Source organism: Pyricularia oryzae, chromosome 3, assembly GCF_000002495.2.
Source record: "Pyricularia oryzae 70-15 chromosome 3, whole genome shotgun sequence".
Lineage (NCBI taxonomy): Eukaryota > Fungi > Ascomycota > Sordariomycetes > Magnaporthales > Pyriculariaceae > Pyricularia > Pyricularia oryzae.
The window spans coordinates 2809596-2835059 of NC_017849.1; the positions used below are offsets into that span (position 1 = coordinate 2809596).

Genomic DNA, 25464 nt, shown 5'->3' on the forward strand with positions numbered 1-25464 from the left:
CTCGACAATGACGTTGCACCCACGCGGCGAGCTCCAGTGACAAAGCACGGCTACCCGGTGTAATCCCCACTAATTAACTCCACTACACTTAGTGGTATTGACCCGACAACAGAGCGACTTGGCGGGTCTCTACTACGAAGTTAGTATTACCGTACTAATTCTGCACCATAGTGTTCTAGTTCAAGTCTAGAACTAGACTAGAATTAGTCTAGATTTTACTGGTATGTAAACCAGAGAGTATCTGTTCGTGTTCCTGTTGGCTAGGTACTTTGGTGCTTACCAAACACGACGACAAGCTAGAGTTTTGAATATCGTTACCAAATATATGGTCTAATTTTTGAAGGAGGACGGATTAACTAGAACTAGTGCTCACGATTCCCCATTGCCCAAGTATGCACTAGCTGTAGCATTTGATACCTATCTCAGACAAAACATTGATCCCAGCGACCTCCACTCCTCGCAAAGCTTAAGCTCTCAACGAACTTGCTCAGCGTGCAACGACCCATACTGTCGGCATCGCAGTTCTGCAGCGGCGTCACCCTGTCGTTGACCAGGATTCTCACAAGCTCCTCGTTCTGCCCTGCGCAAGTCATTTTTTCAACAAACATCCTCGCTGCGAACGGTACCGCCCAGCTGGACGAGAACCCGCTGAGCTCCTGCGCGCTCCTTCTCTCCTTTTTGGGGACCGAATCGGGGGCCGTGGCGTTGTAAATCCCCAGCGCGGCGTAGATGCCCAGCATATCGTTATCATGGCTAAAGTCGGCGTACAGCTTTTTGTCTAGTGGGAACGTCGATGGGTCGCTGTCGAGCGTCGAGTTGGTATTTGTGTGGTCTTCAACGGGCTTTTGGAGCAGCCTCGCGATGAGCTCGTTGACGAAGCCCACCCCTTGCGTGGAGCCCAGGGGGTTGCCATTGCCGTAACCATACCACTTCCCCAGTGTCTGGAGATAGTCATATGCCTCCCAGTCTCGTTGCGTAAACAGCGTGCAGAACTGCGACAGGGTGGCTTGGGGATCTGCCACGGTCTCAAACGGGCAGAGCTCCATGATCTGCACCGCTTGCTTGGTCGTGAGGTTTGCACCCTCCAGGCCGTTGTTCAAGCGCTCTGTTATGCCGCCCATGGCACTCTCCATAAACTCCTTTTGGGCTTCCTTGCCGAGTTTGGTGTTCTCAAAGGCAGTACATAGGTTATGGTTTAGCGTGTTGTTGGTGCCGTCCTCGTTGGGGATGATAACCATCTTATAAGGAAACTCGTCTGCGGGGCCACCAGCCCTACCGCTGTCGCCCAGAAGAGCTTGGTGAAATCCCTCTGTCCACTTCTGGCCGCTCTCGACCACGCGCTGTTGGCCATCGGAACGGAAGAAGGGTGTGTTGTTCCGCGCCAAGATCTGATACCGATTATAAAAATGCACCCCGGAATTGAACATTTCTTGGCGCCCAAAGTCGGACAGCTGATCTGCGCCGAGGGTGTACTGGTAATCCTTGATAAACTCGAAGCCCTCGCCGTAGTTGGTTACCGACGACTGGATCTGTTCGATTGTTTCCCCGTACGCCGCAGTTGCGCTGGCGGTTGGATCCCGAGCGCCATGCCGTGAAAGGATTTGGGCAAAGGTGACCTCACATCCTGACGGAACAGAGGCGTCAATCTCGGACGGAGCTAAGAAGAATGGCGAGTACTGGCCCCAGTTGTGAGATATTGAGCTGTTGCACTGGAATCCACCGTCTGGCGTGTCGCAGTCTCCTTGGGAACCGGGTTCAACAGCATGCGTTGCTCGGCTGCTCAAGCTGTTATCAGTATTATTATTCTCTTTTCTTTTTCCACCTTCGGAGGGCAGTTGTTGTCGACTCACATCAAAGCAGACCAGAGTTGAAACAGAAGCACCAGGGTGAACATTGTGACAACGAATCGTAGGCACCACGTCCTAGGCGATTTTCCAAATGATTTTCTTCGCGCTGATGTCTGGGATTCTGCCTCCCCAGTGTTACCGGCGAGGACGGTATATTTGTATGCGCTGCCCATCGGGGGTGGCACGCGTCCAGGCGAATGATCGATCCTAATCATGAGAATGCTCGGGTCGGTCAATTGACCTGATTCGGTTCTTTGACCCGCACTACGTATCGTATTGCAGGGGCCAGCGTGGGTGAGGTTTTTGTCGCTGAGTCGAATGAACTCCCAATGTTTATCTCAGATCCGGAATCGCCGAGGAATCCCAGTCTGGCCAGGTTGTCAAGTCATTCATTCAGTTGAATGACATGCAAGCGCTACCGCGCAAACAGGGATGGGTGTACTTGTCTTACCGTCGTTGCATGTAAACTCACAAGCCACATTGCGCTGCCTAATTAATAGATAAGGTAAGTAGAAAATGGTGTAAGGCAATATACCTCCCTAGGTGGTGGGGGGGCAAAAGCAGTAAGTATGTGGAAGGTACCTCCTTAGGATGGTAGGGTAAATAGGTGGTAGGTATCTACCTACCTAGGTATGTAAGATGGTGCGGTGTAGTCGTGATTCGGTGTAGGCTGGTTGGCCTATTGTCTGACATCTACAAGAGCACGTGCATGCAATGCGGTTGGCGTGGCAGTCTGAACTCTGAAATCATTGTGTGCCCACATCCCACATCTTGCACCCCACCACTGCAGCCAATCAACCAGCAAAATGACTCTCTCCACAGCCACTGTAAAGGCCCTTAAGGCACTTTACTAAGTAGTTATTGTCACCGGGCTATGAGACATGAGTGGATGGTGCCAAATGAGTTTGCAAATTATGGTTACATGGTTTATTCTAAAGGGGTAAGGAGTCGAGACCAGTGACAAATTAATATGTACTATGTCAATGTCGTCTGCCCAATATGCCTGGGCATTGGCACATGGGAAAACAGTGACAAGAGACAGACTAGCCGTCTAGGGGGTATCTATGAAGGTAGGTAAGGTAGGGTAGGTAATCATACATATGAAAATTGTATCCATGCCAATTTTCATCCTTCTATCCTGATTTTTTTTCCCCCGCGAAGACCCCTGCTTCGAGAAATGAAAAGAAGTAGTGATAAAACCATGTGGGCTGGCCACTAGAACTAGAATGCGCGTCTGAATACCCCACGATGAATCCTATGTTGATCGTGGCAAATATTACGACCAAGAAAATCCGATAAACATCATGCGCGTGGCTAATGCGGTGATAAATAGAACAGTGAGTGTGCATAGGTAGAATGAATGTGCAGTAAAAATAAAAAATAAAAATAAAAGGTTTAAATGGCCCATAATGGCATCAATAAGCGACGCCCACGTTATGTGGCCAATGTTGTCTCCCGTTGATTGAAAGCCGGCCAAATGTGAACATGCGACTTGTCCGAGGCGTTGTCGATGCACCTGGCCTCGACCTGACCGGACTAGTAGAAGGTGGCGAGAGTGTCGTTGCGTAAGACTGCTCCTCCTCAGCAGACCATGATGACATGCTGGAAACCGTAACGATACTAGCTCGCCTGGCTGGAGGAGCAGCAACGTACGTGTAATAGTCATTGTTCTCCATGGTAAGAGTTCGTTCGTTTGTGGCCGACTCGAAACTGGACCCCCGATCGCGATCCTGCTCGCCACTATCGTTGGGGGACAACCAAGTGGAAATGTTTGTAAAAGACTTCTTCTTCCTCAGTGGCGGGCGGAAGACAAGAGGCAACGAATGCCCTATTGGCCTCCCGAGGAGTTCATGGGTGGATTGTGATATAAAGCGTGCCTGAGTCATTGACAGCTGTGATATATCAAAAGCGGGAGGTGCTGTGATAGTGGAAACCTCGATTGCCACAGCTTTCTGAGGTGCTGTATGTGGCCGATCAAGACTAAGTCGTTGCGCAAATGATGGTGCTGCAGCAGGCGTTGCAGGGATAGACGGCATGGGCGCAATTTCTATTCTGTCAGTCAGTAAGGCTTCATCGAATGGGATGGCCGAATATTCAACTCTACATAAGCACTTACTCTCGACACCGGGGGCACTAAGGGAGGCTCTGCCTGCATATATGCTTTGCCGCTGCACGACAGAGTCTATGTCTGACTGCAGAGTCTCCTTCTCGATCATGGCGCTGGCGATGCGCTCAACCATCATCTCTACGCGTTCGGGTGATGTCAGAGTCGCTCTTAGACGCGACCTTGATGGAACCCTAGGTGGACTGCCATTACTGTCTCCAGGGGATACGGGACGCTGCGGCAGAGGCCGGCGAGGAATGTGGAAAAGAGACGAAGTAGTGCTCTCCTGGTATGTCAATGTTGAGGTGTCCGAATCGAAGCTGTCTCTTATGTGTGCAGGTTGCGGCGCAGTGATACACGGTTCACGATCCTCTTGTTCAAAGTGAGGCAGCATTGGTGATAATAGGTAGTTGTTTACCGAGTGTATACTGAGCTCAAGTGGTCGAAAGGATCGCGGCCGTTGCCTCGGCCTGCTCGGGGGCGGGAACTGCAGCGAGCCGCTAGATATATGCTGAAAGTTGGTTGGTGCAGATATACGTGGCCGGCGTGCTGATGAAGAACCCCGTGACAAGAATCTCTTTTGGACTGAGAAGACCCGACGGCCGGCTCGCCTAGCAGCGGAGGCCGGTCTCTCCACCAGGGGCTCCGCCTCTGTCGTGCTAGCCAACCGACCAAGTGAAGGAGGAGGTATGAAACCAGGTTGGTCACTGTAGATGACGAAATCGGCCTTCTCCACCTCTGCAGGCTGAGCATTAGCGCATGACTCTTGCAATCTGACAGGTAGTACCAACAGACGACCAAGAGCCAGACTAGCTGAGGATCGAATATGATAGGACAATGTAGAAATGAGAACTGCTTACCGTGGCGAGCGGCTTTTTGACGGTCCAAACAGGGGATCATCGATGGAGCGCAGGAGGCACAAGATGAAATCGATTTAAGCCACAACGAGTATGCTTCAAAGAGCACCAAGCCTAAGGCACTCATAGCAGCTCGCTCATAACTTTGTAAGTCGCAAGACGACTAATCGACCAAAACTGAAATGAAGGAGAAAGGAAAAGAGAAAAAAGAAGAGAAAAAAAAACTCTGGTCTCGCACACCGTTGGAACGAAGGACGAAAGAGGAGATTGGGAGCGACGACCAGCGGCTGTAAGACAAGAACCGCCGAAGTATATGTAATATAGAAGAAATAACTGAAAGTTGGGTATCAGTGAGATCGTGACAAACGAATGCACGTAAAAAAAGAAAAATGAGAGAGCTCCGTTAGGACGGACATGGCGATATGGACAATGGATAGCCTTGGGGGGAATGGATATCTTTTAACTAAATTACGTCCAAGACACCCAACATGAAAGATCTCCCCAAAAGCATCGCGCGCTGGGCCCTATTGGGAGGATGGAGGCTCAGCAGCCAGACATTCTGCCTGAGTGACAACAGTCTGCGAAAGAAATTGCCAAAATAAACCTAATAATAATAATAATATTCGTCAACCAGAAAAAAAAAAAAAACAGTTGTGTGAGAGTTTCCGAGTCGAGTACAAGGAGTGGAAAGAGATGGCACCAAAGCAAGACGCATGCCAATGACAGTGTCTGATAGGCCCGGTGCTGGTTGGACGTGAGCCAGTCGGCGCTTACTGGCCGGGGTGCTGGTGACGATTCGGATGGCTGGCGCTGCACGACGGCAAGATTGCATGACCCACTCCGCCGTGTAAGATGGCAAAAAGATGGCCGCTTCGCCGCGTGCATGTCTTAGACTTTCCTTGGTCATTAGGCATTGAATGGTGTCTCGTGCACGACTGAGATTGGCTCATCGTTGGGTTGTGGTCCTGCCTGACGACGTTTTGTTTTACAGCACTCTTCCCCCAAACGCGGCGCCGCGACCGAAGGAAGTGGAGGACCTGCTAACACGGCCACAATCCATGAGACCCTAAAAGTTGCTATTTTCCCTTTATCACTTGAAACAGGGCCTCCAAAGGCGGGGACGGCCAAGCCACAGTGAACCTTAATTGAGTACAAAATCTAGGTATCTACTGCCAAGCTGGCCTACCTTACTTGCTTACCTTTGGAATACGTATTATGGTACTAACATCATACAGAGTACCCCCAAGGCAGCTTTTGCAGGTAAGAAAAATATGTGATTCGGGGTTTTAAGCAGAGGAGCTGATGGGTGGTGCATTGCAGTGCAGCTTTGGTTCGGTTCAGCCAGCTTGGCAGATCATAGGCTGCGGGATCACCGAGGTTTTTCTGATGGGTTGGTTGTGCTTTGTTTGGTAAGGTGGATTTCATTTTCTCAGCTGTACAATAGGCAGCGAGCAAGCGTGGGCGGCGGTGATGGTGGGTGTTCCGGTCGGTCCCTCCCTTCCGCAATAAGGGGCAAGGAAAATATGGGGGAAAAAGTCAGAAGGACGCCAGAAGATTTTTTTCTTGGAAAAACGAGGGTCCGTCAATCGCCACTGGCGTTGAACCCGTACCCATCGTTTGAGGTTGCATGACTTTCAAAAGGTCTCACAAGCTGTCAGTCTGTGTGCTGTCTGGCTTCGATGCATGGCGTCATGCTGCACGCTGCGTGAATATCCAAAAAAAAAAGAAACTAAATTAAGACTAAAAGTAAATTAAGAAACAAACAAAAGAGAACCTTTCCATCCAGTGCCCACCACCCAGAATGGGGCTCTAAACACGTGACACAAACTACGCCTAGCACGCGTCTCAGTGTCCCAGCATCGAATCCGATTTTTGAAGAGCTATCCTCCGTACCTACCTTACCTAGTGTACCTAGGTAGGTTACCTGACATGCCCTTGAACACAATCACATTGTGCCTCAAGAAAGGAACACCAGCCATCCATACGAATCAAAAAGGACAAAATGGCACGTAATTTGTTTTACATGGTTCGTCAAAGAATGTTTTTTTTTGTTTCTATTAATATCTGGTACACAAACTGCGAGTCCTACACACCACCTAGATTGAACGCATTAAACGCACCATCATTACCGCCCGTCTACAATCTACCGACGTGCTGGAACTCGTGGTGTGCAAAGCAAAACCACTGGCTTTCGCTTATTCGTACACATAGCAGAAAGGTCCCATGGTCGTGCTCATGAGCTCCTTGATCTGGCGAGGAGGACCGGCAGCGAAGCCATATTCGACAAAGTCCTCGAGAGAAGCCTGGTCGCTGGCCGGCATGTTGAGCATGGTCTTGGTGCCAAAGATTGCCTGCTCACCGGTCACCCGCTCCTCGCCGCCCAGCTTCTGCCAGATCCACCAGGCCTTGTCAATCATGCCGTGGTGCAGGTAGAAGACGGGGTCACCGGGGCTAGCGTAGACGTCCATGCCAGGGTCACCACCTGCAGGTTTGATTGATTAACCGTTAGCAACAATGCTGCGTCGTTCATATATCGCAGAAGAAATTTGGCTTACCCATGGACATGTGGCCGGATCCGTGAACACCGAGACCAACGCCGGGCACACCCTGCATTGTCATCTGGAAGTCGTCGATGTTGGTGGGCTTGGTGATAAGGTCAAGCACCTCGTTGATGTTTGCATATTGCTGAATCAGCTCCGAGGTGAGGTCGCGCTTCAGGCAGCGAGGGTTGTAGCCCAGCATCTTGCCGCCAGGAGGACCGAGGGTCACAGGGCCCGGAGCGGGCAGCGAGATTGGTCCCAGGTTGACAGTCAGGTTGGCGAAGGGCCCGGACGTGACACAACCACCACCAGAGCCGGTGGGCAGAGGGAAAGGGGGCAGGCCCGGCATGTCAATGACGACGGGGCCCTTGTCAGCGATGAACTCGCCATTTCCACCTAGCGAGGTCTCGCTGCCATCCCAGATAGGAGAGGTCTCCATACCGGTCTCGGCAGTCAAGGCCCAGTCCCAGTACTAATAAAGAGGAACAAGACAAGTCAGCTCGTTTGTTTCAGGCCATTCATTCACTGCGGATTCGGGACAAAAGTCCCCTTCTTCTGTCTGACTTACTGGGTGGGCGCCATTGTAGCCACACTCCTCACGAAGAGTCTCCTCGTACAGGTGAGTGTAATAGCGATGCCACGACAGGAAATTGCCAGTGTAGTGGATTGTCATGGTCTGGTTGATGTGCGTGGCCACAAAGTCATCAAAGCGAGTCCTGACGCCCTCGGCCAAGTCCGCAGGGGTCTTGCCCGGCTTGGACTGCAGACACTTTACGGCATCGATGTAGGCAAGCTTCTCATCTCTGCTCAGAGCACCCCTGATCGCGAGGCGAACCTTAGTGTCAGTCGTAAATCTTACAGACTATTGACCAGTCGAGCTGCCAGGGGAGGGAAGAAAAAGGGGCGAGTGGTTTAATAAATATAGACCCCATACCATTCCTTGCGGACCTTGACGGTCTCGGGCGTGCAGGAAGCACTAGTCCGCGATGAGTCGCCGCTCCTGATGTCTTCAAGGGTTTTCTCGCTGGCAGTCTTGGTGAGCGCCTCGAGCTGAGCAAAGAGCTCAGCTTTAGACCCGGTAGATCTGGCTGCGTGCGGGAAGCCTAGCGCCGTGTTGGCGAGCGCCAAGAAGGCCACAAAGCTCTGTGCGTACATGATTTGGTTTAGATGCGCAAAGTACAAAGCGTAAATGTGATAGTTGGAACGGTGGGGAATGAAGAGTGCCGGCAAGGGAATGCTGCAAAGAGTGACTAATGCGCGGCAGGATTTTCTTCAGTGAAGAGAAAAAAGACCCAAAGTTGAAGCTCTCAAAGTCACAGCAGAGGACAGGAAGATCAGCATCATATACACGGCTGCGAAGACCCGTAGGACTGGTTCTTTCACAGCCTCAGAAGCGTTGGCGTTCCACTCTTTACCCTGGACAACCAACAAACGATGCGACGGATACATTGCAAGTTCCACAAAGGGCCTATCTATACGGGGGGGCCAAGAGCAGGCCCATGAACGCACATAATGCTATTGAGACGTTGCTGCTCAATATGGCCTGGTACTGGCTACACTAGCCAGAGGGGCGAAATTTGTGCCGAGGACCGAATATTAACAATATGGGCAGGGGCAAAAGCGCTATCGCCCGCCTGGAGTCTGAGCTGCGGTGCCACCGTACGTAGGTACGTACTTCGTATGTATGCAGGTTCGTGCATGCATATCTTTTTTTTTTTTTTTTTTTTTTGCTTCATCAACATCTCTGGGCCGGGGAATTGCTTCTGTAGATTGATAGTACCAAGGCTTTTCGGTCCACCGAACCTGTCAACAGTCAACCTTAAAACCACGCCGTTCTTGGGTTCCCATAGATATCTTGATGTTTACCGCAAGACCTCGACGGTCGAGCACACGCATCAAAGCAGGAAGGTTGCTTTGCCGGTTACCACTCCCGACCGGGTAAAACCCAGAAAGCGATTGCGACGCGCAGAAGCTAGAACCAGACCAGAAGGCTTCCCCGGAGACCCTTCAATCTCCGCTCCCAGGCTCGATGGGTCTGGCAAAGGCATGGGTTATTACGTGCTTCATTGATTTCTGATGGAGTCGCTGGTCACAAAGAGGAAAGGCGTCTCCATCAGAAGTGGAGATATATTGGAACACCCCGATGCACTGACTCGTTATTTGCCCTGGGCTATACGGTAGGTTATGGCTCTAGTTCAAAAAAATACTTGATTTTTTTTCTTCGTCTTTTGCCTCGCCGTTCAGGGCATCCGTCGGCCAAAATGAGTGCACGGTAGCAGCAGGTATGGAGAGAGGCCGAGCGCAGGGCTTTCGGAATGGCCCATAGGCTATATACTACGACACGATATATCATATATTAAAGTAGGAAACTTCTTTTTCGTCTAGGGACGCACGGTTTGATGATCCGACCGTCCGAGCGAACCCCGTCTGTGTGTTTTCTATGGGGTAAGCAATACTTAATTTGTACCTCATATGTGGTTCTTGACATACGTGGTGCTTGACAGAAGGTTTTTTTTTTTTGTTTTTTTTTTCGTTCAACAGTAAAGTAAGCTCATAGTCTTGGCTTTATTCAATACATCGGATGTGGTGGGAAGGAGGGCATGGTTGAAACCCAGCAGTCTTTATCGGGGTTGTTCCGAGATTCACAATCAATGGTGCGTGCATTCTTCGCCTGACTGTCCAGGGTCAGGCGTTCCCACGTGGCGAAAGAACCTGATAACGTGCCGTCAGTTGTTCCCATGGACACATGCATCCTAGTTGGCTCTACTGAGGGCTATGTAATTACCTGGTAGGCTAGAACAAAGTGGTACATACCGTAGAGCGTGACTGTGGGGACAGGAACACATCTGTTGATGAATTAAGCCTAGAGGCTGAGCAACCGAGGGACAACTTAGCCGGACCCTGTATTACGGCTTGTACGGCTCAAATACTCCGCCATGCCACGGGCAAAAAGAATGCATGCGTGCGTGCCAAGGTTGAGACCTGCCAAGAACGACAAGGTAGCCCAGACTACTGATTACCCCTTTTCCTGCCTCCCTCTGGAACTGCCGATACAACAGCATACGATAATTAGCTGCGCAATCTACCATGCATAAGTTGGGTAGTACAGCTAGGTAGTTCGCTCTACGGTGGCCGGTATGGTATCAGCTGCACCCCACTGACTTTGCCTTTACAGGTCTACATCTCCGGCCTGTTTCCTACATGGCCCCGGTACTCCACCGGCCCCTGTGCCATGTATGCTTCATCCATACGAAGTAGCTCATCGGTCAATCACCGGAGGCAAACCCTTGTAGACCGACTGCACAAGTCTGGTTCTCAAGACGATGTACTTACCAACATGGGCAGGTATGCAGGGGATATCCTGGGTGAAAAATAGGGCCAAGTTGTGTACATGTACCAGTAGTAGTATGCGGGCAGTTGTGGCCGAAAGCTGCCTATCTTGCTTGCATCTGCAAATCGAGAGCGCACGGCCGATTAGGCACATGTCGAGGGTGGTTTTCCCTGTCTTCATCGTGCCTCGCCACTTGCCTGGAGTTTCCAGAAAGGAAAAAAAAAGAACGGCGGGGCCGAATCATCTAGGATTCTAGAGGGGTTGGCAAGGGTCCTCGAGAGTGGTATTCGAAATAGATGAGCTGCTTTCCTCGAGTATTAGAAGTCCCTGACCAACCCAATATTTCGAGGGAGCATCCGGCCCTACGCTGATCGACATCCATCTCCAGTCTTTGCCGTGTGCGCGATTCATAAAGTTTTCTCGCCAAAACTAACGAAGATCGCGGCTACCATGACCGACGGTGGCCCCCCTCCGAGTTTCCCACCGCTCATTTCGAATCCAGCCGACGATGAGGGCCCCAGGATCCTAGCCGCTACGCTTACGACCTGTATAGCGGCCTTCATCGCCGTCTCAGCTCGATGCTATGTGCGAGGCTTCATGATTCGGAGTTTTGGCTGGGATGTAAGTCGTGCTCGATAATGGGAGGATAAAAAGGGCATTTGGGATGCGACGCAGAGGGGCGCTGACAAAGTCCAGGATGCCTTGATGCTGTTTGCTCTCCTTGTCTCGGTGGGTAGCCAAGGCGTTGTCATCTCAGAGGTTCACCATGGCGCTGGACGACACAACGGCGATATTCCGCCAAACGACTTCGAGATCGGCATGATGCTCAACTACATCACGCAAATCACGTATCTGGTCGCCATCTGCTTCGTGAAGCTCTCCCTCGGGGCTTCACTCCTTCGCATCGCCACCACCAAGTTTTACCGCTGGCTGATCCAGGGCTTGTTTTGCTTCACTGCCGTATACACGGCCATCAGTGTGATTGTACGTTTCATCAGTCTGCGTTGCCCGCAATGTGAACTAAGCAGACAACGAGCCGAAACACTTGACTAACCTCTGCATTCTTTTGTCGAAAAAAAAACAGACTATTTTCATCCAGTGCACAGACATCCGAATGAATTGGGATTCGTCAATACCCCGCCAGTGCTGGGGACAGGAGGTTCTCAAGCCGCTCGGTTATACCAACTCGGTCATCGGCATTATTACCGATCTCTGCTTTGCTCTCTTCATCCCCATCCCGATGCTTTGGAATCTCAACGTCACTCGCCGCACCAGACTCACGCTCTATGCCATCCTCGGCCTCGGAGCCTTCGCCTGCTCCGCAGCCATAGTCAAGATCACATTCCTGGGTGATTATGGAAAGTTGGGCGATTGGATGTACGATTCTGCGGACATGACCATTTGGTGGGTTGTCGAGTGCAACGTCGGCATCGCAGCTGGAAGTCTGCCGACTCTGCGTCCCTTGTTCTCGCGCTTCCTTGGCAGCGTCTACGGGGCCAATTCCAGGATGTCAGGAAACAAGGGAAGTACCCTCGCCACCGATAAGGGAAAGTCGTTGGCCAGCGCCGCCCGTAGCAGGAACTGGCAGCCACTGGGAAGCTCCGTGTCGGGGCCTGTCGAGACGAATAGCCAAAGTGACTTGCACTTTGCTAAAGAAGAAGACACGTTCGAGATGAGCAACAAGTATGGCTTTGGGGGGAAGACCTTTGCTGCCCGGGATAGCAGCGTGGAGTCGGTCGATGGCGATGGAATACGAAAGACCACTGTAACAGAGGTTTCGTACTCTCGGCCCAGTTAGGCGTGGTGAATTTTGGATAAGATGGAAGGAAACAGTCAGTTTATGATGTATTTTTGGACGATACCCAGGTGAGATGGCACTGTATTAGTACTTCATTTGTTAGTTAGCCCACTTCTGGATCATCTGGGACAACCAGAGGATCAGTCGTTTGGGATCCAGATACTGTAAATAGTTGATCGACAAACAAAACATACATACATGACAATGTCCTGCTTAATTAGTGACACGTGTGGAGCATTTGGTACTATTTATACTGGAGCTCTGTACATGTATATTTAGGCACATATTAATTACTCAGCGGCTGGGTATGGATGCCGGGTGTCGCCATTACCACGACGTCAACGAGAAACAAGGCTCAAGCATGGAGGCAGAGATTGCGCCTGACATGAATGCGACAACGTACTAGACTAGGTAATTAGGTAGGTACCTACTTACCTAAATTTGGTGGGCGCCGTGTCCCTGATTCATGACAATGGCAATGGGGCAGAATAAAAATAGAAGACACACGCGGCTGGATGATTTGAGTGCTAGATACAGTAGAGTAGAGTACCTTGGGTACTACAGGTATGGCCAACACAGTCCGTTTGAATTGATTCTGTTTGGATAGGATGGAATGTCATTAACCACCAGTTAAGACTAGGTAAGGGAGATAAGGTACCTGTCTTGGCAAAATTCTGAAGGTGCTTTCCCTAACCTCCAGGTTCCTGTACCGCAATTAGGACCCCGGTGGCTGCATGAGGTACGGGAACTTCAGTACTGTGTCGTAGGGCAGATCCTCAATGTTAGTGAGGTGGGGACGGGACCTGCAGTTGAGGTCAACGCTGATTGGTCATTGAAACAAAGTGAACAGGTCGCCGGATCTAAGTGCCGGCGCAGTCGCGCTTCAGCTAAGTACCCTCAATGTGTCACTGGCTTTTTGCCCTCAACTTTAACAATTTATTTTTCGTTTGTTGCAAAGCGGCACCTGTAAACTAAATCTCCTTCTCTGGCAAATTCAGCTGAACTCTTCACAACCACACTCCCAAAACAGCAAGCTGCTCTTCTAGTTCCTTCCACACAACAATTCCCCAAATGTCGGAGCCCCAGCAGGGCCAGATGCCTCCAGGCATGGTCAGGCCAACCCCCGAGCAGATTGCTGCTATGCAGCGCCAAATCGCTGCTGATGCGGAACGAGCTGGCATGACGGTCCCCGAGTTCATCGAGCACATAAAGAAGCAGCAGATGGAGATGATGCGACAGCAACAGCAGCAGCAGCAGCAGCAGCAACAGGGCCACGAAGGCCACGATAACGATGATGATGAGGACCATGGCCACCAGCAACAGCAAGAGGGCCAGGGTCAGCCTATCACCCCAGGCCCTCCCAATCCCCTCGCGATTGCGTTGGCCAACTTCTTGAAAAGCCAAGATCTCAAGCCCCGCACTTGTATTCTCAATGGCGAACGCAAGGACATGTTCAGAGGTAATATTTGTCCTACCCTTGAACCAGCTACGTGTCTATTATACAGCGAGTCAATGATTACTAACTCGGCCCCCCCTAGTCAAACGTGCACTCCGCGCCATCCAATCCCCCGCATACGAAAAAGCCCGCAAGAAGAATCCCGCCCTCCCCGAGGTCACAGACCGCGCCTCGCTTGAGAACTGCTTCAAGCTGCTACCCCTCTCTATGCTGGCGCTGCGTGTAAACAAGGTCGACCCCCATGAGGGACACGACCACCCACCGAAGAAGGGGAAGCGTGTAAAGGGCTTGTGGACGGTGCGCATTGAGCCTCAGCAGGAAGCCGGCGATGATATGTACTATGTTTGGCTGTACGAAGGCAGCCAGATCATGCGCAAGGTGTACGCTGCTCTTGCCCTGGTCGTCATCTTTGCCATCGTTCTATACCCTCTGTGGCCTCTCTTTATGCGCCAGGGCGTCTACTACCTCAGTTGGGGTTTCCTGATGCTTCTTGGTCTCTTCTTCCTGATGGCGATTTTCCGGGTTATATTGTTTTGCGTTACATATTTTGTCCTGTCTCCTGGGCTTTGGCTGTTCCCCAACCTCTGGGAGGACGTTAGTTTCGTCGACAGTTTCAAGCCTGTGTGGGCATGGCACGAGGTCAGTTTTATCTCTTGTGATTTCCTTCATCCCCTATCACGATTCACTTCTGACCTAATCCATCAAATAGACCGAGAAGAAGAAAAAGAAAAAGTCCAAGGCAGGCACTTCAGGGGGTTCCTCCAAGGCGGGAGCGGCCTTCGCTGGCGCAACTGGTCAGCCTCTGCCTGCTTCAGCCACAACGACAGCAACAGAAACTATGGTCGCCACCAGCCCGGTCGAGAGAAGAGGCTATACCGCGCCGCAGGTGGAGGAACTCGACGATGACGAGTAGGCATTGGTTTCGTTTCCTTTTTCTCCTGCATCAAGGGCCGCCGCACCCTGAAGCCCCATTTTGAGGTGCAACTTTTTTTCTCTGGCTGTCGTCGTAGCTGGTAAGTTCTTGGCGCGCATGGCTAAATTTGGGGGCTAGTTTGCTTGTCTCGTATTCGGGGAATGTCGATCGGCCCAGCAGACGACTATAATTTTCGCCTACACCATTGTCTGGCTGCAACCTCAAGCATTGTATATCTTCAGAAATGGCCCAAATAGCTTCCTAAAGCAACGATGTCGGCTCTTTCATAACAAACAATCATCCATCGCAGGCAGTGACACGTGGTTTTGAGGACTTGAATTGGCTCTGACATGTCACGAAAATTTTGGCCCACATCCTTGCGCCACTCATGAGAGTTTTTCTTTTTCCGACCTAACACATATTGGTTCTGCATTAGTATGCATCGGGAGGCTTCACAGGCGCGACAGGTGGCTCTGCATGGATAGACCACTGCCGTAGTCAGTGGGACGTGGGTAAACACAGTGGCTATCAACAGGTTAACGATGCATGAGATCCAGTCTGGTACTTTTTAAGCTAGGGCCGCTCCGAGCACGTCACCATGAACTCTTCCCTACTCCGTACAAGCCCTCACATCGGATTTGCGGTCAAGACGTAAGCAGATCCTTGCAAAGAATTGTCTGATCCCTCTTGGTATGATCTGCGGGGCTGATGGCATAATTGGGTATCCTGCCGACCTCCTTGAAGCCGAAATGCTTGAGGACTTGCTCGCCCACGCTTCCAGCCTCTGTACCTGCCGTCTTTGTTTGGTTCCGACAGAGCGTGTCAGCACTAAAAACTATCAAGCCCGGGAAATCTCGCAGCAACTCGGCTCGTGGAAAAGGGACAGAGCAAAGGATGAAGAACAAAAAAAAGCTTACCAGCATGGGCCTGCTCATACAAAGAGCCTGCGACTGCAAGGCTTGGATCAACGTCCTGGCGCCCCCTTGTCTACGAAAGCGCGGGAGGACGAGGATATTGTCCACGATGGCGCGGAACGGGCTCGTCTGGGCCTCAGGGATGCGCAGGAGGGCGGCACCGACGAGCTCGTGTCCCCTTGCACGAGTTCCGGGCTCCGATTCATTCAGGAGGAGGATGATGACGAGGTTGGTGTCGGCGATCTTGGACTTCCACCAGGCCAGAAGCTTGTCGTTGTTGAGGGGCGGGAGAAAGACATCTATCAGGTGATCATGTGTGATGCAGGTACCGTGGAGGGCGGCAAGGTAAGGGGTAAGGTGAGCGTGAGCAGGTGCGTCGAAGATGTATGTTGATAGTGGCATTTTGTCGGCGATTGTCTTTTGACTCCGTACTTATTATGTGCAAGATGAATCTGTTTGTTTAGCATTGTGCCTGTTGCTGTTGTTTTAATCTTATTCTTACAGAAAATGGCTCATTGAGGCACCATGCACTATCAGCCGTGAAAGGGTATCTTACTGTAGTTCGCAGAACAGTAGCACCTGCGTGATGCCAGAGGAGGGGGCCTGATATTGCACGTGACAAGTCTGCGAGGTGTAATTTTTGTGTAACGCAAAAAAGAACGTCGTACTTGAGGTTCGCGACTTGAGTGCAACAATGTTCTAAGACTGGCAGAAAGATGCTATCAAAGTGGCCATCTAACTCGGATTTCCTAACTTTTACGTCCTTATTAATGACGAGGGCTTGCTGGTGATGTATATCTTGAGCCCGTTAGAGGGGCGCTCAACCAACTGTGAGGAAAGAGTTAACGAGTTGACGAGTGGGGGAATGCGGATCAAAAGCCACCGAGTAACGGGTACTTTTCAGTTCCCGACAAACATGCTGGGTGGCTCATCAAGGCAGGTAGCGAAAACAAGTACCGAGTACTAGGCTGACTCAAGGTCAATTTGGATTATGGGGCTGAATTACTCGTTCCGTTGCCTGGGTCGGCCAGCGGCTGAAGGGGTCACAGAGAAATTTCGCCCAGCCGCTCTCTGCGAATACCCAGCCGCTCTGCGGATACCAAAAGCTTCATTCTTATCAAGAAGCCGATGATGTTGAGGCAAGCTGGCTGCCAACCTATCCGTAAATTAGCCCAAGAACAAGGCTTCCCACTTCTCTGGCTGTTTGAAATCCACGGCGTCGGCAAGGACGTGGGTAGCTACATTTTCGAGCTGGCACGTCCTTGAAATACAAATCCCATCAAAACGTTACCGCTGCTGTTCCGCAGTCCTTCCTCACCTTTATCGCGACGGGAATCTTGGTTATTGTCCTTACAGCAAGACTGCCGCACCACCAAGGATACCCAACCTTACCATACAGTGTTCTGGAATAGGGCGTCAGTGACGGAAGGCATGGATTAGGCATGGTGAACTGAGTGAGTGTGGCAAATCTTTAATTGGTTCCCCAGATCTCCCTCGCCAACGCTTGGCAAACGATGCCAACACCTCGACTAATCCACCTCTGCTCCAGTTCTTAGTCCGAAACTGGAACAATTTGGTTTTCTTTTTCAACCCCGGCGTCGGCTCCGAGACCCTTTCCGGCTCCCGGACTTGACGACATGTTGGCTGAATATTTTGAGTCTGCATTGTGCGTTCCGCGTGGACAACATTCGTGTTATATTGACTGCTGTTTACACACATACACTGGGGCTGATTGATATCCTTCGCCCTTTCGGCCTCGATGAAAATGGTTTCTTTGGTGCCACGTTATCCGGGAAAAGATGCCGACTTTCATGGTCAACCGTTAGTTGAGGTCCTCTTACATACCCGGACCCCGTCTTGTCTCGAGCATGAAGGTAGGTTCCCGTGTCGGTTGGATGTCCCTCGACCTGTTTTTATATCACCCGGGCTTCACGGATGAAATAATCATAACATTTGCACCCGCAACGGCCAGCCTGGAAAGCTACATGGCTTAAATAAGACGGCTTCGTATGGCTTCCACGGCTGTGCATGATTCACTCGCCTGACCTCTCACCGGCTAATGAGTTATCGTAGGATCGGGAGAGTGCTTAGTACATGGCGGGTGGCATCATTGATGTTAACAGCAATGACTGTGTAAACACTAACGCAGCCGGCGCTCTTTCTATTCGGACGGATAATTGCAGCCAACACATCATCATGATGGTAGCAAATGAGAATGCCCCGAAACGCGAAGATGACCAACTTCGTTGTCGGTTACCTGTTTTGTTGTAAGTCATGGTCGACAAATGAACCATCGTGAATTATGTCTAAGTGGCGACGAGTGCGACTCGGCGACGTGACATGCACTGTTGGCGAAACCCACAAGCATTGGGTAGGAGCGGAAGTTTCCCTGATTTTATGCGGATGCTTTCGATGGCGTCCCGCCGTCGTATTGAGTTTGCTGGCGGGGTCAATGAGGTAAAGGGACCATGAATCAAGATCACAGCTGGAGGTCCTTACCTTGTCTTGAATGCCTTGTCTCACTTGTACCTTCCTTAATTACCTTACCGACTAGAACTAGAACTAGGTTCTAGTTCTGGAAACGTCAACGGTCGTCCTATCACAGGCTACCGCTACTGTACGGGGGTGTCATCACCTGACACCTATTCGCAACTGATGCGATATGAATCAAAATTACCCCTCAATTATACATTCAACACTTTCACATCCCGGTGTACAAGGGATTTTGTCTACCTACTCTACTCCACGCCCGGAATAGAACTAGATCTCTTAGCATTTCTTACCACCATCGGGTAAGGTACAGTCCCGTAAGAATTCAACCCCGAGCCTGTCAAAATTATCATCATCCTCATCGTCGAACCTAAAGATCATTTCATCAATTCTCGATTGGTTACAAGGAAAAAGGTATTTACCGTGAACCAGCGTTTGCTCCAGCACGATGCACAAGTTCCTACAGAAGCTCGAAGATAAAGTCGACCAGCTACTGGGCCAGGAGCAAGAGGAGCACTCCCACACTAATGAGGGAGCATGCGACACTTCTCATCCTGTAGAACACACCAACAATCGTTATCACTCGTTCAGCCCTCAGACATCTGGAACCCCCAAGTGGTACGTGGACGGCGCGTCGTATTTCTGGGCCGTCTCTCATGCTCTAGAAGGTAAGTACCTTGTTTAAAATAGGATTCTCGGCCGATATGAACACAAAGCTTGCTGTTCTAATACTGACTTGTAATCCAGAGGCAAGAGAGAGTATCTACATTCTAGACTGGTGGTTGAGTCCCGAGCTCTACTTGCGTCGACCCCCCGCCCGCAATGAGCAGTACCGCCTGGACCGTATGCTTCAAGCTGCGGCAGAACGGGGCGTGCAAATAAGGGTTGTCGTTTACAAGGAAGTACCCCAGGCATTGACATGTAGGAGCCCCCCCCCCCCCCCCATAAGTTCCCTCAGTCTCATAGTGATGAATACTGCCAGGCTTATGTAACAGTGGCTAACACGGCTGAAATCACGCAGTGAACTCGGCAGTAAGTTGGGGAACAGTTGCTGATATATGTGCAAATGAAACCCTGAGCCATGACATACTGACATCCAGCCTACTCGACAAAACGTAGCACACGAAACATTGGCTGGAAGGACTTCATCCCAATATCAAAGTTTTCCGTCACCCTGACCACACTCCGAATGCCAATGACGTCCGCACTGAGCTTGCAGACTCGTTCCAAAACATTTCTTTGGGCTCATTCAAGCTTTCCACCCTACCCATAGACACCCTCAAGAGTATATATGGCACAGCAGACGACATTGTTCTTTACTGGGCACACCATGAAAAGCTTCTGATTGTGGACAATCATGTTGCGTTCATGGGAGGGCTGGATATGTGCTTCGGCAGATATGACACCAACAGCCACCCCATCGCCGACGTTCACCCCGGAGATCTAGAGAAGATTGTCTTCCCCGGACAAGACTGTAAGTACACTATTCAGGACACTAGAAGTCACCCCTATTACCCTTGACCTCTAGAACAATCAGTAGTCTTCAATTGCTAACCCTCGGTGTTTACAGACAACAACGCCAGAGTAAGTTTTAAATTCCATCTAGCTGTTTGAAACGGAGGCTATCTTCGATTATTAAAACTCGAATAGCCAAATCTGACTGTCCGTATCTGTATAAATTAGGTCTATGACTTTGAAAATGTAGACAGGTGGGAGAACAACAAACTGGATCGCACCAAAAACTCCAGGATGGGCTGGTCCGATATTTCCATCAGTTTGAGCGGCAACATTGTCGGGAGCCTCCTCATTCATTTTGCAGAGCGCTGGTGAGTCGATACCCGAAGCTTTGCTTGTACACCATGTATGTCAAACTAACTTTCTTTATGATAGGAACTATCTCTATGAAAAGAAGTACAGGACTAGGACTGATCGTGACTACAAACCCCTTGATGTACCTGGGGCGCACGCGCCCCCAGCACCAGGTCTTTTGCCCGAGGGCGAGCACTTCTTTGGCGGTCTTCATCGCCACTTCCACCGCCACTTTGACCGTTACCTCCAGGGCCAAGACAGCGCACAGGAGCACCACAATCGCAGTGCCGGCGAAGGTCGGAATGCCGATGGTGGCAATGAAGCCCATATACAGCTCACCAGGAGGCGAGTATTATTCCATGTCAACGTCTCCTGCCTAATGTGCATTTGTGCTGACGACCATGAAAATTGCAGTGCTACTCAATGGAGCTCTGGGCTAGCAACAGAGCACTCGATAGCTAACGCCTACATCGACGCCATTACTAACGCCCAGCATTTTGTGTACATTGAGAACCAGTTCTTCATCACAGCTACGGGTAACAACCAACGACCGGTGGAGAACCAACTTGGTGCAGCTATTGTGAATCGTATAGTGCGGGCGCATCAGAACAACGAGGTGTTCCACATATTCGTCTTGATGCCAGCGGTCCCTGCCTTTGCAGGCGATCTGAAATCGGACGGTGCCTTGGGAACTCGTGCAATCATGGAGTATCAATACAACAGCATCTCCCGTGGTGGTCACAGCATCATGGAGGTAGCGCGGCAACGAGGCGTCGATGATCCCAGCCGCTATATTACGTTCTACAACCTGCGGAACTATGACCGTATCAACACCAGCGAAACAATGCGGCAGGCGGAATCGCAGAGTGGCGTTCAGTATGAAGCTGCTCGCCGGGAATTTGACGATAATGCCGAGAGGCATCACGATATGCGTGAACAAAACGAGGGACGCTACGGTGATCAGTACCGCCGATACCAAGATGCTGCCTCGAAGGCGGAGGATCGCAGCGTAGGTGCCCCTTTTGAGGAGTGAATAAATGCCCCCATGGACCCAGATAGACTAACATTCACTTTGACAAACACTCAGTGGGACACTATAAGCGCCTGTTACATGGACGGCGGCCCAGATATTCACAGCGTCCCCTGGCACGGTAGCCCTAAATCCGAGCTGGACGCCTTTGTCTCGGAGGAGCTTTACATTCACTCCAAGGTTCTCATTGCTGATGACCGTCTTGTTATATGCGGCTCTGCCAACCTCAACGATCGCTCACAACTGGGTAACCACGATTCGGAAATCGCCGTTGTCATCGAGGATCCCACACCCGTGCGCTCCCGTATGAACGATCAGGATTTCATTGCCTCCCGATTTGCCACCTCACTGCGCCGCCAGCTCTTCCGCAAACACCTAGGCCTTCTTCCCGACCAAAAGTGCGACCGACCCGATGCCAACTGGACCCCGGTGACCAGGGACCCCAACCGGTACGACTGGGACTCACCCGCGGACGCCCTGGTGCAGGACCCTATGGGCCCGCGATTCCTGGAGCTTTGGCGCAACACGGCGCGCACCAACACCGAGGTCTTCAGCAAGGCATTCCACAATGTTCCCAACAACGCCGTGCGAACTTGGGACGATTACGATAATTTCTTCTCGCGACACTTTATCATCCCTGGCGCAGAAGCCAAGGAGGGAGACGAGCATCACGACGTGGACAACTCAGGCAAGGTCAATTACGGCCACGTCGTGCGGGACGAGTTCCCTGGTGGTGTGGCGGAGCTCAAGGACTGGCTCTCCCGCATCAGGGGCTCCCTGGTCGAGATGCCACTGGATTTTCTTGTCGATGTTCCCGAGATGGCTAAGCAGGGTCTATCTCTGAATGCATTCACAGACGAGCTGTACACCTAAACCGAGAGTCTGCCAAGGGCATGCGTGCGTGGGATGTTGTTCTGTCTGACATTGGGGTACATTGATCTTAGCTTGTTTAACCGTCCAACTAACCCTAAGAATAGATACCAGTTTTTTGTATTGGTACAGCTTTACACAACCATACTTGGTATGGACATCAACAGTCGCCAATCCTGGTCGGTATTTCTTACGTCTCCAAATCAACATGATGGACTGTGCCGAGAGTAGATGAGAACATAGTCTATTCAGTACCCCAGTGCCCAAGAAATTAAATGACGCAATCAAAGGCGCCCAGTGACTACCCCAAAGCTATCGTTAACTGACTCTTTGAAAAAGCGATTGCCCATTTCCCAGGCGGGTTATGACTACCCACCGGCCATTAATAATCCAGGCTAGAGCCGCACGACACGGCGTTAACGTAGCCGGACGCAAAAGCTGAACAGGCCAGAAAATGTAACCGGGCCAGAGTCGCCAGCATGATATATGACATGGACTGCAGAGAGAAGTATTATACAAGCGTATTTCATATCAATTGGTTTGAATATGGCGTCCGAGGCTCTCGTTGCCGGATCCTGCAAACCATTCGTCGTTGGACTCCGCTGCACATAGGAAAAGAAAGCAACAAAAGGACAAAAAAAGGGTTCCCAACTTCATATCCAGGATGCCTCCCCAGATCGCCCCCCAAATGCGTGAATAGTGACGTTGCTGCTGTTTTATTTTTAGTCCACCTTGCCGTTGGCGTTGGCACCAAGAAGAGGAGCTTTTATCTCATTCCTGCCCATGCTGTCATCAAGTCGGAAGTGACCACGGTTGCGTCGAAGACGTCCACGGAACCAAGAAGCACCACCAAGTGCCAAGCCGAGAATGCAGCCAGCAGTCAGGTACGGGTGTTCTTGGAAGGTCATGCGAATATCGAAGAAGATCTTCTCGAAGCTCGAAATGGTCAACTTGGGCTTGATCTTGTTAGGATTCCTGGTGACCTGGCCGATGGTCTCGAGGATGGATGTCCGAGACGGCAAGATGTAGTTTCCAGTGATGGTCTGGTCCCAATAGCGGCGGTTCTGCAGGCAAAGTTGGTTAGCGGCCCAGTGTGCAAATCTAGCAGCAACCCAACAACGTTGTGAAATACTTACATCCTCATCGTTGATTATGACGCGCTCTCCATCCTTGACATCGACGCCAAAGGTTGTGCGGATCCACCTCTGCCAGAACACACCGTCGACCCAAGCAAAGCCAACCTCCTTGCGGTCCGACTTATCCATGTTGATCCTAATGGCCTTGGCTGCCCGCAGAGCCCGCTGATCGCCGCGGTCCTCGGCCTCCTCGACGCGAAGCTGCTTGGCATCGCGCAGCTCCTTGCGCTCCTGCTGGAAGGCAACAATCATCTTATCCGTCCATTCATTGGCGGCGCTCTTCATTTCACGGATAGCGCTGGCGTACGAGTCCTGGTTCTGACGATCAAGGATGGCAAGCACAACGAGTCTTCCATCCATGATCTCGCGAGCGTTGGATGCAGTCAGCTCTGGCACGATAGGAAGCCAGACGGACTTCATCCACGTCAGCACCTGGTTGACGTCGCGCATCCTGTCGGGGGTCAGAGGCGTGTAGTAAGTGGGACGTCCCTCACGAGAGACCAAAAGACGAGGCCAGGTAGTGATCTTGAACCTGTCATAAAGCCTGCGATCTCTTGTCCTGACCAGCTTTGCCTTGCCAATGAGGTTGAGAGGAAGACGCTCCAGGGCCAAGAAGTCCTCGCTTGTGGTAGCATGGTCGTAGAAGTAAACAAATATGACCTCCTCCTTCTTTTCAAGGGCCTCGAAAGACTCCGCATCGACGTCTTGTACGCCGCTTGAGATGTCGATGGCTTTCTCGGCATAGTGGACCAAGTCACCCAGGCCGCGAAGACCATCGTACTCAACACGCTCGCCACCCTTGAAGAACAGAATGGTGGGGTAGCCGCGCAGAGGAGCGTCCTTGCAGAGGCGAGCCTCGACATCGCAGTTGACTTCGCCAATGTTGAGCCGGCCCTTCATGTCCTTGGCTAGCTGTTGCCAGCTCGACGCCATCGCCCGACAGTGACTGCACCAAGGGGCATAGAACTTGATAAGCCAAGGCTCCTGCGTCATCGTCACCAAAGACTGGAAAGTCTCAGCCGTGAGGGACACTGAGAGACCGTTCGGGTTCGGGTCAACAGGCTTCGCAGGCTTCCTGACAGGCGGCGTGAACTCAGGCCACCACTCCGCAACGTCGGTCTTAGTAGTGCTCGATTTGGTCTTGTCCGCATCGGCCTTCTTGTCTTCTGCGGTTGTGGTTGACTTTTCAGCCCCCGAAGCGGGCTTAACGTCTTTATCGGCAGCCTTTGCATCCTTGGTAGTTTCCTTTGTGGTGGCCTTCTCAGATGACGAAGAATCGGTATCGGTCGCCGGTGCAGACTTGGCGCCAGGCTCCGGAAGAGAGATTTTCTTGGGCCGGCTGCCAGGTTTAGCAGCCTCCAGCGCCTTCTCAATCGTCTCACTAAGAAGATCCATCTCCTTCACACCTTTGAAAGTTTCTGCAGCCTCACCATTTTTGTAGAGAATAGTAGTAGGGTATGAGCCAACGCCATTTTCGTGACACAAGTCGAAGTATGCTATGCAGTTTACGCTCGCAAAGTGGAAGTCATAATACTTGGTAAAGTCGGAGGTACTGCCTTTGGGCTTGGACGTGTAGTAGAACTCGTACAGAGTCTGGAAGGTGGGCGCATAATCCTGACAGTGAGGACAGTATGGACTGAGTGCATGGTCAGCGCTGTGATCCACGAATACCTCATATGTACGCACACATAAAGAGAGGAATCCATTGATAAGCAATTCGGTCGTACCTGAAGTTTTTAACAATTATGAACTTATGAGCCTTGATCTCCTCTTTAAAGTTCTCTGGTGTCAGCTCCATCATCGGGGGGACAGTCTTGTCGTTGAAAACTGTAGGTTCGGTAGACGGGTCTGATCCGACGCCAGCTACGGCGCTCACCAGAGTGAGGCCGAGCCACAGCGACAAGGCGAAAGGCCTCATCGTGGCAAGACTCGAGCGAGCAAGCCGCCAAACGAGGTGATCTTGGCGAGCCCGTGATAATTCAAGCAATCGAGGTGGCTCAGTGAGAGGTGGATCGAGTTCGAGGGTGGTCGTCTTAAAACACAAGTGTTGGATGAATCGAGCGTCGAAATGCTGTTCAGACGGGTTTTATTCGCTTCTGCGACGCGCGTTGACTTTGTTCTCTACCGCGACACCGGCGCCACGGGAAAGTCAATCCAGTGCGTAGTGACCGATCAGGTCGACGTGTACGGCTTAAGGTGCAGCGTGGTGTGTAGAAGCGCGGCGACTTTTGATTGTTAGGCAAATCAAGGTGACAAATGTTGCGCGCGGGATGCGTTCAGGAGTAGCAAAGTTGTCAAATGGCCACAGACCACGCCAAGAGTTGGGTCCTTCTTGGTAATAAGAGTCCACTCAGGAGGTGCTTGATAAA

The 25464-nt window shown here is 51.2% G+C and overlaps 10 protein-coding genes across 10 annotated transcripts; 4 read left to right on the forward strand and 6 right to left on the reverse strand.

The window, feature by feature from the left end:
- Positions 1–252: 252 nt before the first annotated feature.
- MGG_06167 (phytase) lies at positions 253–2538 on the reverse strand. Its single transcript, XM_003712000.1, has 2 exons — positions 1851–2538; positions 253–1776 (listed from the first exon to the last, which is right to left on the reverse strand). The coding sequence occupies exons 1-2, from the start codon at positions 2060–2062 to the stop codon at positions 423–425; spliced, it is 1566 nt and encodes a 521-aa protein (XP_003712048.1). The 5' UTR covers positions 2063–2538; the 3' UTR covers positions 253–422.
- Positions 2539–2704: 166 nt separating this feature from the next.
- Positions 2705–5570, reverse strand: MGG_06168 (uncharacterized protein). The gene is made up of 3 exons (XM_003712001.1): positions 4812–5570; positions 3964–4689; positions 2705–3894 (listed from the first exon to the last, which is right to left on the reverse strand). The coding sequence occupies exons 1-3, from the start codon at positions 4933–4935 to the stop codon at positions 3263–3265; spliced, it is 1482 nt and encodes a 493-aa protein (XP_003712049.1). The 5' UTR covers positions 4936–5570; the 3' UTR covers positions 2705–3262.
- Positions 5571–6583: 1013 nt separating this feature from the next.
- MGG_16770 (uncharacterized protein) lies at positions 6584–10724 on the forward strand (the record flags this gene model as incomplete). Its single annotated transcript, XM_003712002.1, has 5 exons — positions 6584–8132; positions 8234–9398; positions 9734–9777; positions 10146–10310; positions 10524–10724. Exons 2-5 carry the CDS (start codon positions 8861–8863, stop codon positions 10722–10724), a joined length of 948 nt encoding a protein of 315 aa, XP_003712050.1. The 5' UTR covers positions 6584–8132; positions 8234–8860.
- MGG_06169 (uncharacterized protein) lies at positions 6825–8784 on the reverse strand. The gene is made up of 4 exons (XM_003712003.1): positions 8283–8784; positions 7917–8166; positions 7364–7820; positions 6825–7290 (listed from the first exon to the last, which is right to left on the reverse strand). Exons 1-4 carry the CDS (start codon positions 8501–8503, stop codon positions 7004–7006), a joined length of 1215 nt encoding a protein of 404 aa, XP_003712051.1. The 5' UTR covers positions 8504–8784; the 3' UTR covers positions 6825–7003.
- Positions 10725–11129: 405 nt separating the features above from the next.
- Positions 11130–12477, forward strand: MGG_06171 (uncharacterized protein; the record flags this gene model as incomplete). The annotated part of the gene is made up of 3 exons (XM_003712004.1): positions 11130–11300; positions 11376–11663; positions 11764–12477. The coding sequence occupies 3 exons, from the start codon at positions 11130–11132 to the stop codon at positions 12475–12477; spliced, it is 1173 nt and encodes a 390-aa protein (XP_003712052.1).
- Positions 12478–13385: 908 nt separating this feature from the next.
- Positions 13386–15200, forward strand: MGG_06172 (translocation protein SEC62). Its single transcript, XM_003712005.1, has 3 exons — positions 13386–13936; positions 14016–14572; positions 14643–15200. Exons 1-3 carry the CDS (start codon positions 13549–13551, stop codon positions 14844–14846), a joined length of 1149 nt encoding a protein of 382 aa, XP_003712053.1. The 5' UTR covers positions 13386–13548; the 3' UTR covers positions 14847–15200.
- On the reverse strand, positions 14787–16616 carry MGG_13191 (uncharacterized protein). Its single transcript, XM_003712006.1, has 2 exons — positions 15764–16616; positions 14787–15643 (listed from the first exon to the last, which is right to left on the reverse strand). The coding sequence occupies exons 1-2, from the start codon at positions 16160–16162 to the stop codon at positions 15491–15493; spliced, it is 552 nt and encodes a 183-aa protein (XP_003712054.1). The 5' UTR covers positions 16163–16616; the 3' UTR covers positions 14787–15490.
- A 374-nt stretch (positions 16617–16990) lies between these two features.
- On the reverse strand, positions 16991–17630 carry MGG_16771 (uncharacterized protein; the record flags this gene model as incomplete). The annotated part of the gene is made up of 3 exons (XM_003712007.1): positions 16991–17163; positions 17482–17566; positions 17606–17630. 3 exons carry the CDS (start codon positions 17628–17630, stop codon positions 17040–17042), a joined length of 234 nt encoding a protein of 77 aa, XP_003712055.1. The 3' UTR covers positions 16991–17039.
- Positions 17631–18280: 650 nt separating this feature from the next.
- On the forward strand, positions 18281–22282 carry MGG_06174 (phospholipase D active site-containing protein). Its single transcript, XM_003712008.1, has 9 exons — positions 18281–18918; positions 18998–19171; positions 19272–19282; positions 19370–19724; positions 19821–19834; positions 19934–20076; positions 20141–20404; positions 20474–21068; positions 21147–22282. The coding sequence occupies exons 1-9, from the start codon at positions 18699–18701 to the stop codon at positions 21960–21962; spliced, it is 2592 nt and encodes an 863-aa protein (XP_003712056.1). The 5' UTR covers positions 18281–18698; the 3' UTR covers positions 21963–22282.
- On the reverse strand, positions 22188–25457 carry MGG_06175 (uncharacterized protein). Its single transcript, XM_003712009.1, has 3 exons — positions 24823–25457; positions 23096–24731; positions 22188–23023 (listed from the first exon to the last, which is right to left on the reverse strand). The coding sequence occupies exons 1-3, from the start codon at positions 25011–25013 to the stop codon at positions 22682–22684; spliced, it is 2169 nt and encodes a 722-aa protein (XP_003712057.1). The 5' UTR covers positions 25014–25457; the 3' UTR covers positions 22188–22681.
- Between the last annotated feature and the right edge of the window lie 7 nt (positions 25458–25464).